Below are 13,749 nucleotides of genomic sequence, written 5' to 3'. Positions count from 1 at the left end.
GGGTATTTTGATGAGGAAGAGTGAGGTGGTGGTAGTGGGTACTGTGATGAGTAAGAGTAGGGAGTTGTGGTGTGAGACTGTGATGAGTAAGAGTGAGTTGCTGGTAGTGGGGTACTGTGACAAGGAAGAGTGAGGTGGTGTTAATGGGGGAATGTGACGAGGACTACTGAGATGGTCATAATGGGGGACTGTGAAAAGGAGGAATGAGGTGGTTTTGGGGGACTGTGACAAGAAAGAGTGATTTGGTGGTAGTGAAGTACTGTGATGATGAATAGTGAGACGGTGGTAGTGGGGACTGTGATGACTAAGAATGAATTGGTGGTAGTTGGGTACAGTGACAAGGAAGAGTGAGTTGTGGTAATGGGGGACTGTGTTGAGGAAATGTTATGTGATGGTAGTGGGGGGCTGTGATGAGGAAGAGAAAGTGATGTGGTGGTAGTAGAAGGATGTGAACAGGAAGAGTGAGCTACGGCTAATGAGCTGCTGTGATGAGGAAGAGTGAGGTGGTGGTATTGCAGGACTGTGATGAGGAAGAATGAGGTGGGGCTAGTGTGGGACTCTGATGAGGAAGTACTGTGCCAAGGAAGAGTGATATGGTGGTAGTGGGGAACTTGGGAGAAGGACCGAGGTGGTGGTAGTAGGATACTGTGACAAGGAAGAGTTACATAGTAGTAGTGGGATACTGTGACAAATAAGATTCAGTTTGGGTCAGTGGGGGACTGTGATAAGGAAGAGTGAGGTGGAGGTACATAGGTAAGATTACTATTCAGTACTAGGAAGAGGGAGGTAGGTGTTCGCTTAGGATTACTAATTGGTACTGTGATGAAGAAGAGAGCGGTGCAACAATATAGATAATTCCCCTGCTGCTGTCATGAGTGAATTAAGATATTCACTGTTTAGTCACGTAAAAAGTGTGTCCAATCAAAACAAAGGCTACAGTTGACAAGCATCAGCTTCTCTTGGACTATTGTTGCACACTTTCTTTTCAACCAATTAAACAAATATAAAATTCATTAACACATTTAATAACGCAAAAACACGAATAGTCCCCTAATACTTCCCTCCACATATTCTAAGTTAATTTAGGACACAATACCTATAATTATTTTCTATATAAAAAAAATCATATGCTTCATAGATTAATTTAAAGTATTCCTCTTACCTTAACTAGCAATCCCTATGATTGCCACATCTCCATATATTACAGTTTCAAAGTATTTTGTCTTTTTGTTGCCGTTCGGGCCGAATCTCGAACTAAAAAAAGCTTGAAAAACAAAACTACACCGTTCTGGAAGCACCAGACCTCCACAAAACATCTTTTCTTAACCTGCACACATGCTCCCAGGCCTCAGAACTGCCCTACTTACATACCTTCTATCATATGTGGGTACTTTCCAAAATCTATTTGAAAACTTGATTCTTGAATTGTGTAATGGCAGATTTTCTGAAATGAAAAATCTTGGCACCAACAATTCATCTTGGGGGATATAACTACCGTTTGGGGTGCAGGGGCACCCCGCTCTGGGCCTAATTAATATATATATATGTATATATATATAATGAACGGATTTACACCAAACCAACAAAGAATTTCCTTTGGGTGCTTTGTGCCTGACTTGTTTCTTGTTTGCCGCAAATCCATTCAGTTTGTAATACTGTTCTGCCTACTTATATATTTGTTGGTAATATTACACATAGCACATTACACACATTCACTATCAAAGTTCTCATACTCTGAAATAGAAAAGTATGTGCTTTTCTTTGTGAAGCACAAGTGCCCAGTTTTTAGGTAACCTTCTTCTGTTTATAAATGACATTAAACATTGACTTTTGACACAATCTATCCCAACAGCAAGAGATCTTAAGCAGGGATGTATTCTGGTGCCTGCACATTTTGATTTTTTTCATAGCCAATATTGGGTGTCACTTGGAAAGCACCACTCTATATCTGCCAAAATTGGGACTTGTTCCCTTACCTTGGCTTTTATATGCGGATGATCTTGTTATTTTACACAAAATGTGATGGGCCTACAAAATGAATTAGTGGCCCTCGAGCGTTATGTGGATAAGAATCATCTAACTATTAATGTTGAGAAATCTAATATTCTAATTTTTACTGCAAAAAAGGTTTTAAAGAGACGCTCTTTTACGTGGTTTTTATATAAAAGTCCCTTGATAATTTTGGGTATGAACACTAATGATAATAATCCAGCAACACCCTTTAAATTGAATTTGATTAGGAGAGCTTTCTCAGTGGCCTCCCAAGCCCCGATATTACACAGGAAATATGAGAAATTCTCCTGCGATCCCCTACTCAGCTTTTATAAGAAAAAGGTGGTCCCTATTCTCATCTATGGAGCAGAAACTAAGATGGTAGAAACTTTGCCAGCCTGGAACAGAATAGAGGTCCTCTTTTGGAAGAAAGTGCTGTCTCTTCCATCTAGTCTTCCAGTCCAAATCATATCCCACGAGCTGGGATTATTATCCTTAAACGTCATGTGAACATGGCGAATGATGAGTCTATTTAGGAAGTGCATCATGACTGATTGGAATCCTGTTTCTATGTTACCTGCTTTAGCTATATTATTAGATTCCATTTTAGATTGGTCTTTGCAAACACAGAAAGAAGCTTGTAAGAACACAATGAAGGAAACTGACATTTCTTTAGATCTGCTCGCATCTAATCCATACCCAGCTATGGTACAATTGTGGCAGTATGATTGGAGATTGACTTGGGACCAATGTAATAAGTACAAGAATTTTTATAATAGTCATTTTAAATTGAAACCTTTTAATCAACCGGCAGCCTATCATATGACGTTTCCAGCACCAAAACTTAGAGCGCTGTTTTTAAGATTCTGTTTTAATGTATGGCTGAATAAAGAAGTACTGGGGGAGATCAAATAGCTCAATGAAGGAAAAAGGCTGTCGGTTCTGTAAAAATCAGAACCAGTCAGAGACTTTAAAGCACTTGGTGGTGCCCTGCTTGCACTTGCTCCCTCAAAGGAAGTTGTTTTGCAGCATCTTTTTAAGGATTACAGAGATCTAACAGCTGATATGTTATGGGACATTTGTTTTAGTGGTGAACATAGAAGTGTGATTTTAGCAACAATGACATTTATGTTATCCTTGGAAATATTAAATTGTTAAATATTTTATTTGTTATCATTGAAATGTATTGATACTAACAATAAAGCGTGTCCTGTTTTATTATTGTAAAATATCTGTATGTCTGCTTCTGTTTTTCCCTTTTAATATTTCCCTGTAGTCCTCATTTTATTGTATCTTATTTTCTTAAATATTTTGAAAGGTTGCATTTTTCCAAATGTAACAATAATCAACAAAAAAGAAAATGCTGATAAAGTATATGCATGAACTTGTTTGTAATGTTGTACATTACAAGCTTTCTGCATATGTCAAAAATATATATTTTTACAACTTCATATTGAGTGCTCCGTTAAGTGAATTTGAATGTCTGTGCCAGTTAGGTATAGAGCAATTATCCTTGGGGATGCCATTGTGCTCTACAAATCTTGATAGCAATATGAACACAATTTTTAATTGCACTTTGTGTTCTGCACCTCCAACATTTAAGGACTGTAATGTTACATTGTTATATTATCCAATTTATTGTTACTGAATTTATTGATCGTGGAAGAAAAATGTGATTAGTTGGAATTTTTTGATTTAAATATGTGAACCCAAATTTCATAGACATTTCTAAAGTGGCTGCATAACTTACTATTCTATTTTGCTGTCATACATGGACACAGCTAACTAGGTATGCGTGTGCATGATATTTGACCAATACAATAGTTTAAACAATGTGGTCTCAAAGTTTCATAACTCACCTCCAAGTATCTACTTTTCATTTATGTTTATGAAATGCTAAGTCAATATTTCTGTTTTAGATTTAAGACAATAGTATGTCCTGAGGTGCCGACTCCTGTCAACAGCTTAGCTACAAGATTTTCCCAAGATGATATGCAGCAGGTAAACGTGTATTCTTTGTAAATGGAAAATGTTTTACATTTGTGTTACATGTGTTTTAAAAGGATTAGAGTTTAGACATAGTTTGGTTGCAGGTAAAATGTAATTCGGTTTTGTTAATAGGGCTGGACAAACATTTTCACCTACTACAAAAGCTGGGAATACTTTTTTGGCCTGTAAAAGAAAACAGACACTTCCACAGTAAATCACCAGTAGATTTTTTGCTGACGGAGAATTGGGGATTCTATTTCACTATGAGGTGAAATTGAATGTTCATTTAGTTTTGCAAACCTTTGAACAGCTGCCACAAAATTAATCATCCACATAATTATGGCTACATTTTAATACAATGTCACGCTCACCTGGTCTCCACGGGGGCGTCGCTCGAAGCTAAGTGATGAATGTCTGCACGTGCGTCGCACGAAGTTGAGTGATGAATGCCTGCACGTGTCTTCTCTGTCTCACTACTTCTTCACAGGGGAGCGTTTGCCTAGAATGTTGAAACAAGATGTTAACCAGCCATGAGGGGCAGGCTAGGCTCCCACCACCCATAACCTCCTAGTGTCCCTCTCTGCTTATGCCTCACCTTAGGTGTTTTAATGGCGGATTCTCCGTCCTGCAACTGAATGCAGGGGCATGGTAATGTTCCAGCCTCTCTTCTGGATCTAGTTGCGTCACTGATCCTGCGGGCTGTAGCAGATTTCTGAATAACTGTGACTCTGTAGGTAAGTCTCTATGCCAATAGACTCTTGGTATAGTTTGCTTAAATGTTCTTAGTTGCCAAAGTTCTCACTATTGTTCTTATTCCTTTACAGGTGTGGTTTAGGAGGGTGCCAGATGAAGGATTGCCGTCTCCCCACGACGCTGAGCAGAATTCCTGCAGGTGAGTATTAGCGCGAGAGTGCAGCGTCGAAATGAACAAAAATTGTTATTTTCCTTTGCGCGACTAACCTGCTGTTCTTTCTTTTCTGTTCTGCAGTCGCGGTGTGGCCCCGGAGCGGCGATCGCGTGAACCGTTTCGATGGAATAAAGGAAGAGCGCAGCCTCCGGGTGAGTATTGGCTCTCTATGGGTGTGTTGCCTTTCTGCAGATGCTGCGATCCTGAGAGAGGCAGAGGGAAAGGCCTTATGGATGGACTGCTTCTCAGGTAAGGACTCAATCACTGTTCTTGTTCTTGTTCTCTCTTCCTTTCCTTTCTCCACAGGTCCTGATTGTTCGTGGTTCCCAAGGCAGGTGTGGCTGAAGACCTGGTAACTGGAGCTGAGCAGACACAGTGAGCGTTACGCTGCAGGAGAGCAGAATAACGCGAAGCGTGTTCTGTCCTTAGGGTGTGGTTTATATAGCCTTGCACAAGTAGTCCCAGGTCAAGTAGTCCTTCCAGCCACACCCAAATCTAAACTGTATGGCTCAGTTCTTTCAGGCTGGGCTATGTGTGTTTCCATGCTCCCTGCAACAAGATGGAATAATATGAGCCTGGAGCCACCAGCGCCAGGACTGACTTCAGGAAGTCCTAAGGCAACCTTTTGGGGCCTTAAAGATCCCCATGGGTGCCAGCAACTGGGGTAGGCTGGTCTGCTCCTGATGTCTGGGGCATGCACCATGACAGCACTCCACCCCAAGGCCCCCCTTAGGGTGGGTTCTTCCGCTGGTCCGGTTTTGCTTGGGTGATTATGATGGAACCTTTTTACCAAGCGTGGCACATGAATGTGATTACTAGGTTCCCATGTTCTTCCTTGTGGTTAATAGCCTTTCCAGTCGACTAGATAGAATAGTTTTGACTTGACAGTTTTGGAGTCCAGAATATCCTTAACCTCAAATTCAGGTTCCCCGTCGACCATGGTTGGTTTTGGTGGTTTCGTTACTCGAGTTCCAGGTTGCACTGGTTTCAAAAGCGAGACGTGAAACACGGGATGGATTCGCATATGTGGAGGTAACTCCAATTTCACAGCCACCGGATTAATGATGGCCTTAATGGTGTATGGTCCCAAATATCTGGGATTGAAAGTTCCTTTTACTGGTATGTGTTTCGAGGCCAACCTGATACTTCAGAGCTTCACTCCTATGTAGGTCTGCAGATCTTTTGTATTTTTCCTTAGCTTGCCTTAGATGTTCTGTGTGATGGTAGTATGCAAACTTCTTACGGATGGCATTTCCAAAGGTTGAGGCGGGTCAAGGTTGGTGGTTTGTGGATGCATCCCGTATATTGTATAGAATGGACTCTGCCCAGTGCTGGAGTGCAAGGAATTGTTATACGCATACTCGGTTATCCACAAAACATCTTTCCAACTGCCTTCAGTTTGGTGTAACATGCATTTTAGGTACTGTTCTAATGTTTGGTTGGTTCTTTCGGTCTGACCATCGGTTTGGGGATGGTGGCTAGTGGAAAGTCTTACATCGAATTGGGCTAACTCGCAACATTTTTTCCAAAAATGTGAGATAAATTGGCTGCCACGATCTGAAATCAGGACGGAGGGAAATCCGTGTATTTGGACAATCTGTTCTAGGAACTCCTTTGCCAGGATTGAAGCTGAGGGTAAGCCTTTTAGTGGAATGAAATGGGCCATTTTGGAAAACGAGTTTACTACCACTAAAAAGGTGTTGAATCCATTACAAGGAGGGAGATCAGTGATAAAATCGAGAGACAGCATATGCCACAGTGTAGGTGGAATATCCAAAGATTGTAGTAGGCCTGGTGGTCTCTTTTTTTAGCCTTGTTTTGTGCACAAATACCGCATGATAGCACAAACTGCTTGATGTCTTTACGTCATGTTGGCCACCAAAAATGCTGCTTGATTTTGACTTCAGTTTTTGCAATTCCAGGATGACCTTCTACCAGCGATTCATGGTAATTTGAGATGACCTTTTCCTGAAGTTCCTTACTGGGTAGATAAAGGCGTCCCTGAAAGTATGGCAAATGATCTGTGACTTAATGGTGTTTGCTTTTAGTTGGCCAACCCTGCAGAGTCTTGGTATCGATGAGATGCGAAACTTTCCTCATGGATGTCATCCAATGTCAGCGATGTCGTAATTCCAAGGATTCTTTCTCCAGGGATGATAACTACTGGGTCTGGACATGTGTATGCTTCATCTATCCCAATGCGGGACAGAGCATCAGCTTTTCTGTTTCGACATCCAGGTTGGTATGTAATCACAAAATCGTATTCAGCAAAGAACAGCGCCCATCAGAGTTGGCGAGAGGATTGGGCCTTTGCTATCTTTAGGTATTGTAGATTTCGGTGATCTGTGATTACCGTGACGGTGTGTCTTGCTCCTAGGAGATAATGCTGCCAGGCTTTAAAAGCTGCCTTGATGGCTAAAAGTTCCTTATCCGTCACGGCGTAATTTAATTCTGGTGCTGTTAATTTTTGTGACCAAAAGGCCACCGGGTGAAGTTGACCCGTCTCAGGGTCCTTTTGAGAGAGGACCGCACCCATTGTCAGGCTGGAAGCGTCGTTCTCTACCACGTACGGAAGATTTGGTAGAGGGTGTTTCAGGATTGGCGCTAAGGTGAATTTCTGTTTCAAGTCCTGGAAGGCCTTTTCTGCCTCTTCCGACAATTGAAAGCGTTTATTCTTTTGCAGTAAGGATGTGATGGGATGTACCAGTTGCAAAAAGCACAGAATGAATCATCGATAGAAGTTCGCAAACCCGAGCATACTCTGGACTCCTTTGATTATAAGTTGGAGAAGGCCAGTTGAGGATGGCATCTACCTTACGCGAATCCATACGAACACCACGAAGGGTTAGGACAAATCCAAGAAACTCGACCTCGAAGAAGCATTTTTCTAATTTAGCATATAACTTGTGTTTTGTGTTGCCAGAGTTTACAAGAACCGCACGGTCGTGTTTCATATGATCTTGTACACCAGAATGTCGTTGATGTATACTATGACACAGACATCAATCAATTCTCGTAGGACGTCGTTCATGAAATATTGAAACGCCGCCGGGGTGTTACAAAGCCCAAAGGGCCTCACCTGATATTCAAATAGCCCATATTTGGTACGGAAGGTGGTTTTCCATTCGTCCTCTTTCTTAATTCGTACAAGATGGTATGCCCCTCTGAGATCTAACTTAAAGTCGAGTGTCTTTTACTTGATCCAGTAGTTCAGGGATTAGAGGCAAGGGTACTGATTTTTTACAGTCACTTGGTTCAATGCGCGGTAGTCAATACAAGTCCTTAAATCTCCTTCCTTTTTAGGCACGAAGAATAAGGGCGAGGCCGCTGGGGACTTGGACATAAGAATGAAACCGTTTGACAGATACTGGTCTAGATACTTTTTTAAATGAAGGTTTTCGGGCTCAGTGAGCGCATAGATCCGACCGCATGGAATCTGTGCGCCAGGTATAAGGTCGATCAGGCAGTCATATGGTCTTTGGGGCGGAAGTGTATTGGCTTGATCCTTCTGGAAAACACCCTGATAGTCTTGGTATTCCTGGGGTAGCGGATTTGTTAGACTCATGATTGTTGCCACCTCTTTGGTCAAGGGTTCTTCTGCTTGCTAGCATGTACGAGCACATTCGACTGAGAAGGTCAGCCTCTTAGCACGCCAGTCAATGCAAGGATTATGTGCCTCTAACCATGGCATTCCCAGAATCATTTGGAATTGTGGAGCCTTGATTAAGTTGAACACAATGGCTTCCCGATGCCCATCTTGGCACAAAAGTGTCATCTCTGTCATTGAGTGTGTTACAGGACCTGAGGAAATCTCTGTTCCGTCGACAGTGGTGACTAAATCAGTTGTTGCCTTCTCACAAAGAGGAAGATTCATCCTTGAAGCCAATTCCTGATCCATGTAGTTACCAATGGCTCTGCTGTCGATGTAAGCTCTGACCGCGTGCATACGAGACGGTTGCTGGTGACTGATGAGAATAATTGGCAAGGCTAGGTGCGAGGTCTGGTAGTCCTCCTTTTCGCTTGACAAATGGACCTCTATGCTTGTCAGGCGTGGAAGTTTTCCGGCTCTGGCTCTGCCCTGACCTTGTCGGCAACCCCTACTGCCTTCTTGGGTGGTTTCACCGGACACTCTCAGAGGAAGTGGCCGGCTGTTCCGCAATACAAGCACAACTGTGGTTGCCTTCTTTTGTCTTTGTCAGCCTTGGATAGTGGCCCCCGCACTCCTCCAATCTGAATGGGTTTGGACATGTCGGTGGTTTTGGAAGCATTTTCCCTTGGATGCACAAACACCCGAGTTTCCATTCTAGCTTGGTCAGCTTTAAGGTTCTGCAGTCTGTGATCAAGCTGCACCACCAAGTCAATGTATTCCGCACAGTCACTAGGTGGATTGACCACTTGAGCCAAAATGTCCTTTAACTCGCCTCTCAACCCATGGTGAAACAGCGTTGTTCTTTTGTAGTTCGGCCAACCGGTTTCCACTACCAGTCTGTTGAAGGTTGCGATATACATTAACAGATCTTGGTTCCCTTGACGCAGAGACAGGAGTTCGTTATCTAACGATTGGTCTTGGGAGTGCCAGGCAAACAACTTCTCCATATCCTATTGAAACCTCTGAAAGTCTCGTAGGAGGGGGTCATCCCGATTGACTAGTGGGACTGACCAGTCCGCGGCACTGCCACTGAGATATGAAAGTACAAAGGCCACCTTTGATTGGTCGTTCGCAAAGGCTCCTGGCCTGCATAGGAAATGAAGACGCCACTGGTTCGTAAAAACCACATACCTTTTTGGGTCTCCTGCAAAGCGTTCAGGGGGAGCCAAATGTACGGCTCCTGGAAGGTCACCTTTACAGGGTTATTTGATGGAGTTGGGACTGATGACCCCATTCCACGTAGCGGTGTTTGGCCAGCCTGTGATTGAAGCAATTGTCTGGCTAGGTCATCCGTGCGATCCTTGGCCACAATCAGTTCTCTCCTTAAGGCATTGGTTTCTTGTCGAGCTGAATGCACCTCAGCCCTGAGTTCCCCCAAAAGCTGGGCTAACTGGTCAGTCTCTGAGGTTTCCATGACACCCAGGTAGAGGATTTTTGTAAGGCTTCGTGTTCTTTCACGCTCACCTGGTCTCCACGAGGGTGTTGCACGAAGCTAAGCGATGAATGTCTGCATGTGCGTCGCATGAAGCTGAGTGATAAATGCCTGCACATGTCTTCTCTGTCTCACTACTTCTTCACAGGGGAGCATTTGCCTAGAATGTTGAAACGAGATGTTAACCAGACGTGAGGGGCGAGCTAGGCTCCCACCTCACCGTAACCTCCTAGTGCCCTTCTCTGCTTCGGCCTCACCTGCAGGGGTGCGGTAATGTTCCAGCCTCTCTTGTGGATCTAGTTGTGTCACTGATCCTGCGGGCTGTAGCAGAGTTATGAATAACTGTGACTCTGTAGGTAAGTCTCTATGCCAATAGACTCTTGGTATAGTTTGCTTAAATGTTCTTAGTTGCCAAAGTTCTCACTATTGTTCTTATTCCTTTACAGGTGCAGTTTAGGAGGGTGCAAAATGAAGGACTGCCGTCTCCCCACGACGCTGAGCAGAATTCCTTCAGATGAGTATTAGCGCGAGAGCGCGTCGTCGAAATGAACAAAAATTGTTCTTTTCCTTTGCGCGACTAACCTGCTGTTCTTTCTTTCCTGTTCTGCAGGTGCGGTGTGGCTCTGGAGCGGCGATCGCGTGAACCGCTTCGATGGAATACAGGAAGAGCGCAGCGTCCGGGTGAATATTGGCTCTCTATGGGTGTGTTTCCTTTCTGCAGATGCGGCGATCCTGAGAGCGGCAGAGGGAAAGGCCTTGCAGATGGACTGCTTCTCAGGTAAGGACTCAACCACTGTTCTTGTTCTTATTCTCTCTTCCTTTCCTTTCTCCACAGGTGCTGATGGTTTGTGGTTCCCAAGGCAGGCATGGCTGAAGACCGGGTAACTGGAGCTGAGCAGACACAGTGAGCATTATGCTGCAGGAGTGCAGAATAACGCGAAGCGTGTTCTGTCGTTAGGTTGTGGTTTATATAGCCTTGCACAAGTAGTCCCAGGTAAAGTAGTCCGTCCAGCCACACCCTGCACAAGTATTCCCGGGTAAAGTAGTCCTTCCAGCCACACGCGAAGCTAGACTCTATGGCTCAGTTCTTTCAGGCTGGGCTATGTGTGTTTCCTTGCTCTCTGCAACAAGATGGAATAATATGAGCCTGGCGCCAACTGTGCCATGACTGACTCCAGGAAGTCCTAAGACAACCTTTTGGGGCCTTAAAGGTCCCCATGGGTGCCAGCAACTGGGGTAGGCTGGTCTGCTCCTGATGTCTGGGGGCATGCACCATGACATACACAAGTCTACCTTTTTTAGTAGTTCTAATTACTTTAATAAAGTTCATAAAACAAAGGATCTGTTTGGTATGAAAATAAAGATAAGTCATTTAAAAAAAGTTTCTTAATAACGCTCTTCATAACTTTTTATGGTCACGTTCAAATGTATACTTGTCAATTTGTTATTGGAGTTAGGTTTGGTGTTGCTGAACATGTATTAATATCTTTGCCACAATTTTTTCAAAAGTTGAAATTGTTTGCTAAAATGTCAAGTCAAGCCACAAACTGATTGTATTAAACTTAATGAACATTGTTATATTGTTCACATCATTCCGTAAATCAATTCGCAATGACTTAAGATCAGTGATCAAGGATGAGATGAAGGTAGTGTTCTGAGATACCTGCATATCAAAAAACCAATTAAAATTCATTATATATCCACCTGCCTATCCAAATGTTAAGAATGGATGAAGCAAAATAATATTTTATTAATGTCTCAGGATTAAAGTTCCAAATTGAGGTTAGACCATATACCATTCATATTGCCAGTCTGTTTGGCCATCCAATGTATTTGACTCCCAGCTATATTACCTCCATCAGGTGATTGCAGTGACAAATAGAGCCCACCAACTTTATTTATTTTCATTACGTTTTTAGTTTTCTAATGCACTAACTCACTGGGGTGGGCCTTCAAAGTTCCTGGGGAAATTAAAAAAGGACATTGATTACAGTACAAAGGTGTGACACATACACAAGAAATAGGAAGCACATGGTGAAGTTTTGCATGCAAGTAGCCTGCTTAGTTAGTTACACTGGGTATGAGATCTGAGCTGACAGTTGGGTTGTATAGTTTGGTTGATGCTTTTCCTAAAGCTCCATTGATTACAGAAATTGTAGTGCTTGCTGTAAGGAAGACATGGTATCAACAGTAAGACAGACACAAGTGACCAAGGTTCAAGGGTGTTTAATGAACTTCAATTGGGTTTCAAAAATGCCTATCTAATCCTAAATCTAACGACGGGCGCAAGCTACGACGATCAAATAATAATAACTAAGTCTTAGTGATGTCTTGTGAAAATAAAAGGGCCGATACTAAAACACCTATTGCCAATCCTTTTTTTTGTTTTTTTTAATTTTTTATTGGGTTTTTAGATAGAATTACAAACAAACACACTAACACTTCATAAACAGACATAAACAAAATACAAGGCTGGCTGTCGGCCCCAAGCGCGGGTGCTCCTCCGCCTGTTCCGTCTTCGAGTAAGCAAGGTATCTCTTCGCTTTAAGGTGTCTCTTTCCCCGCAGTGGTTTTGAAAGTGTCTTAGTTCTGGCCACCCTTGCTTGGAGGTTTGACCTGTGTTTTTCCCCTTTACCGCTCCTCCTCCCCTTCCGGCTCTTCCTCTCCGCTCTCCTCCCTGTTTTCAAATAAGCTCTGCATCAGCGAGTTCCATGCCATTATTTTTTGTCCTGTTTCCCCTTCACCTTTCTGTACTGCCCTCATCCACACCGCCATTTGAGCCATCGCCCATTTCTGAAAATCTGCCCACCATGAGTCTATCCTCGGGCCCTCTCTTGATTTCCAAGCCATCGCTATCCAACCTATCCTTGCCTCCTCTTGCGAAGAGGCCCAGTAGGTACATTTCTGGATTTCCCACTTGTATTTGGAGTCCACTTCCCGCCACCTTGCTTCTGATTCCATCCCAAAAGACCTGTATCACTGGGCAGGTCCAGAACATGTGTATCATGTCCGCATCCTCTTCCGGGCAGCGGGGGCATGTGCGGGGATCTCCCAGCTTCATCCCATTCATTCTCTTAGGTGTGAGGTACGCCCTGTGTGTAGTGTATAATTGTGCTTGCTTGAACCTTGTGTTCCTTGATAAGTTTTGGGGGTATCTCAGCACCCTAGCCCATTCATGATTGGTGAGGGGTCGTCCTAGTTTGTCCTCCCATCTCAATCTTGTTTGTAGGACTTGTGAATTCTTGGATTTTAGCAACTGTTCGTATAGCCTGGAGGTTGTGTATCCCTTCCGATATGTCATACCATGCATCTAGTTCTCCTCCTGTGTCCTCTTGTTCTGGCCACTCCGGCCACCTCTTCTTGATTGTCAGCATCATTCTATTATATAGTGTAAGAGGATTCAATTCAACACTACAGCTAAGTCAATGCCTAGTCTGGGATACTGAATGGAAACCCTTATTGATATATTTTTACGTCCAGTTCATGCGTTCTGGATGACTACCCCTATATAACACCCCTCTCTTGGAATCCCCCTGACCCCACTGAGCCAAGAAGTACTTCTGTTTTGCAAGTTTAAAAGGTTTATTTGATAATTTAAACAATAGATATATATATCACACTTTATAATAAATTAATAATTGAATATCACACTTAATCTGAGCAGTAATCAATAATGGATAGTCCGGCACTAGCACACTTCTTTATAATCAATGATGAGTGGTTATAGGATGGATAAGATAGCAACAATACTTTTATGGTTTCAAATGGATGCAAGGTGGA

The 13,749-nt window shown here is 43.1% G+C and overlaps 1 protein-coding gene across 1 annotated transcript in view; it reads left to right on the top strand.

Moving 5' to 3' along the window:
- IL12RB1 (interleukin 12 receptor subunit beta 1) overlaps positions 1-13,749 on the top strand; it is a 448,922-nt gene that overhangs the window by 383,109 nt on the left and 52,064 nt on the right. The window contains exon 16 of the mRNA XM_069649246.1: positions 3,912-3,993. Coding sequence (XP_069505347.1) covers positions 3,912-3,993 — 82 coding nt within the window. The remainder of the gene's footprint in view (positions 1-3,911; positions 3,994-13,749) is intronic.

Source organism: Ambystoma mexicanum, chromosome 1p (assembly GCF_040938575.1).
Source record: "Ambystoma mexicanum isolate Mex_15411 chromosome 1p, UKY_AmexF1_1, whole genome shotgun sequence".
Classification (NCBI taxonomy): Eukaryota; Metazoa; Chordata; class Amphibia; order Caudata; family Ambystomatidae; genus Ambystoma; species Ambystoma mexicanum.
Note: the sequence above shows the minus strand (reverse complement) of the source record. Positions and strands in the feature narration are given on the sequence as shown.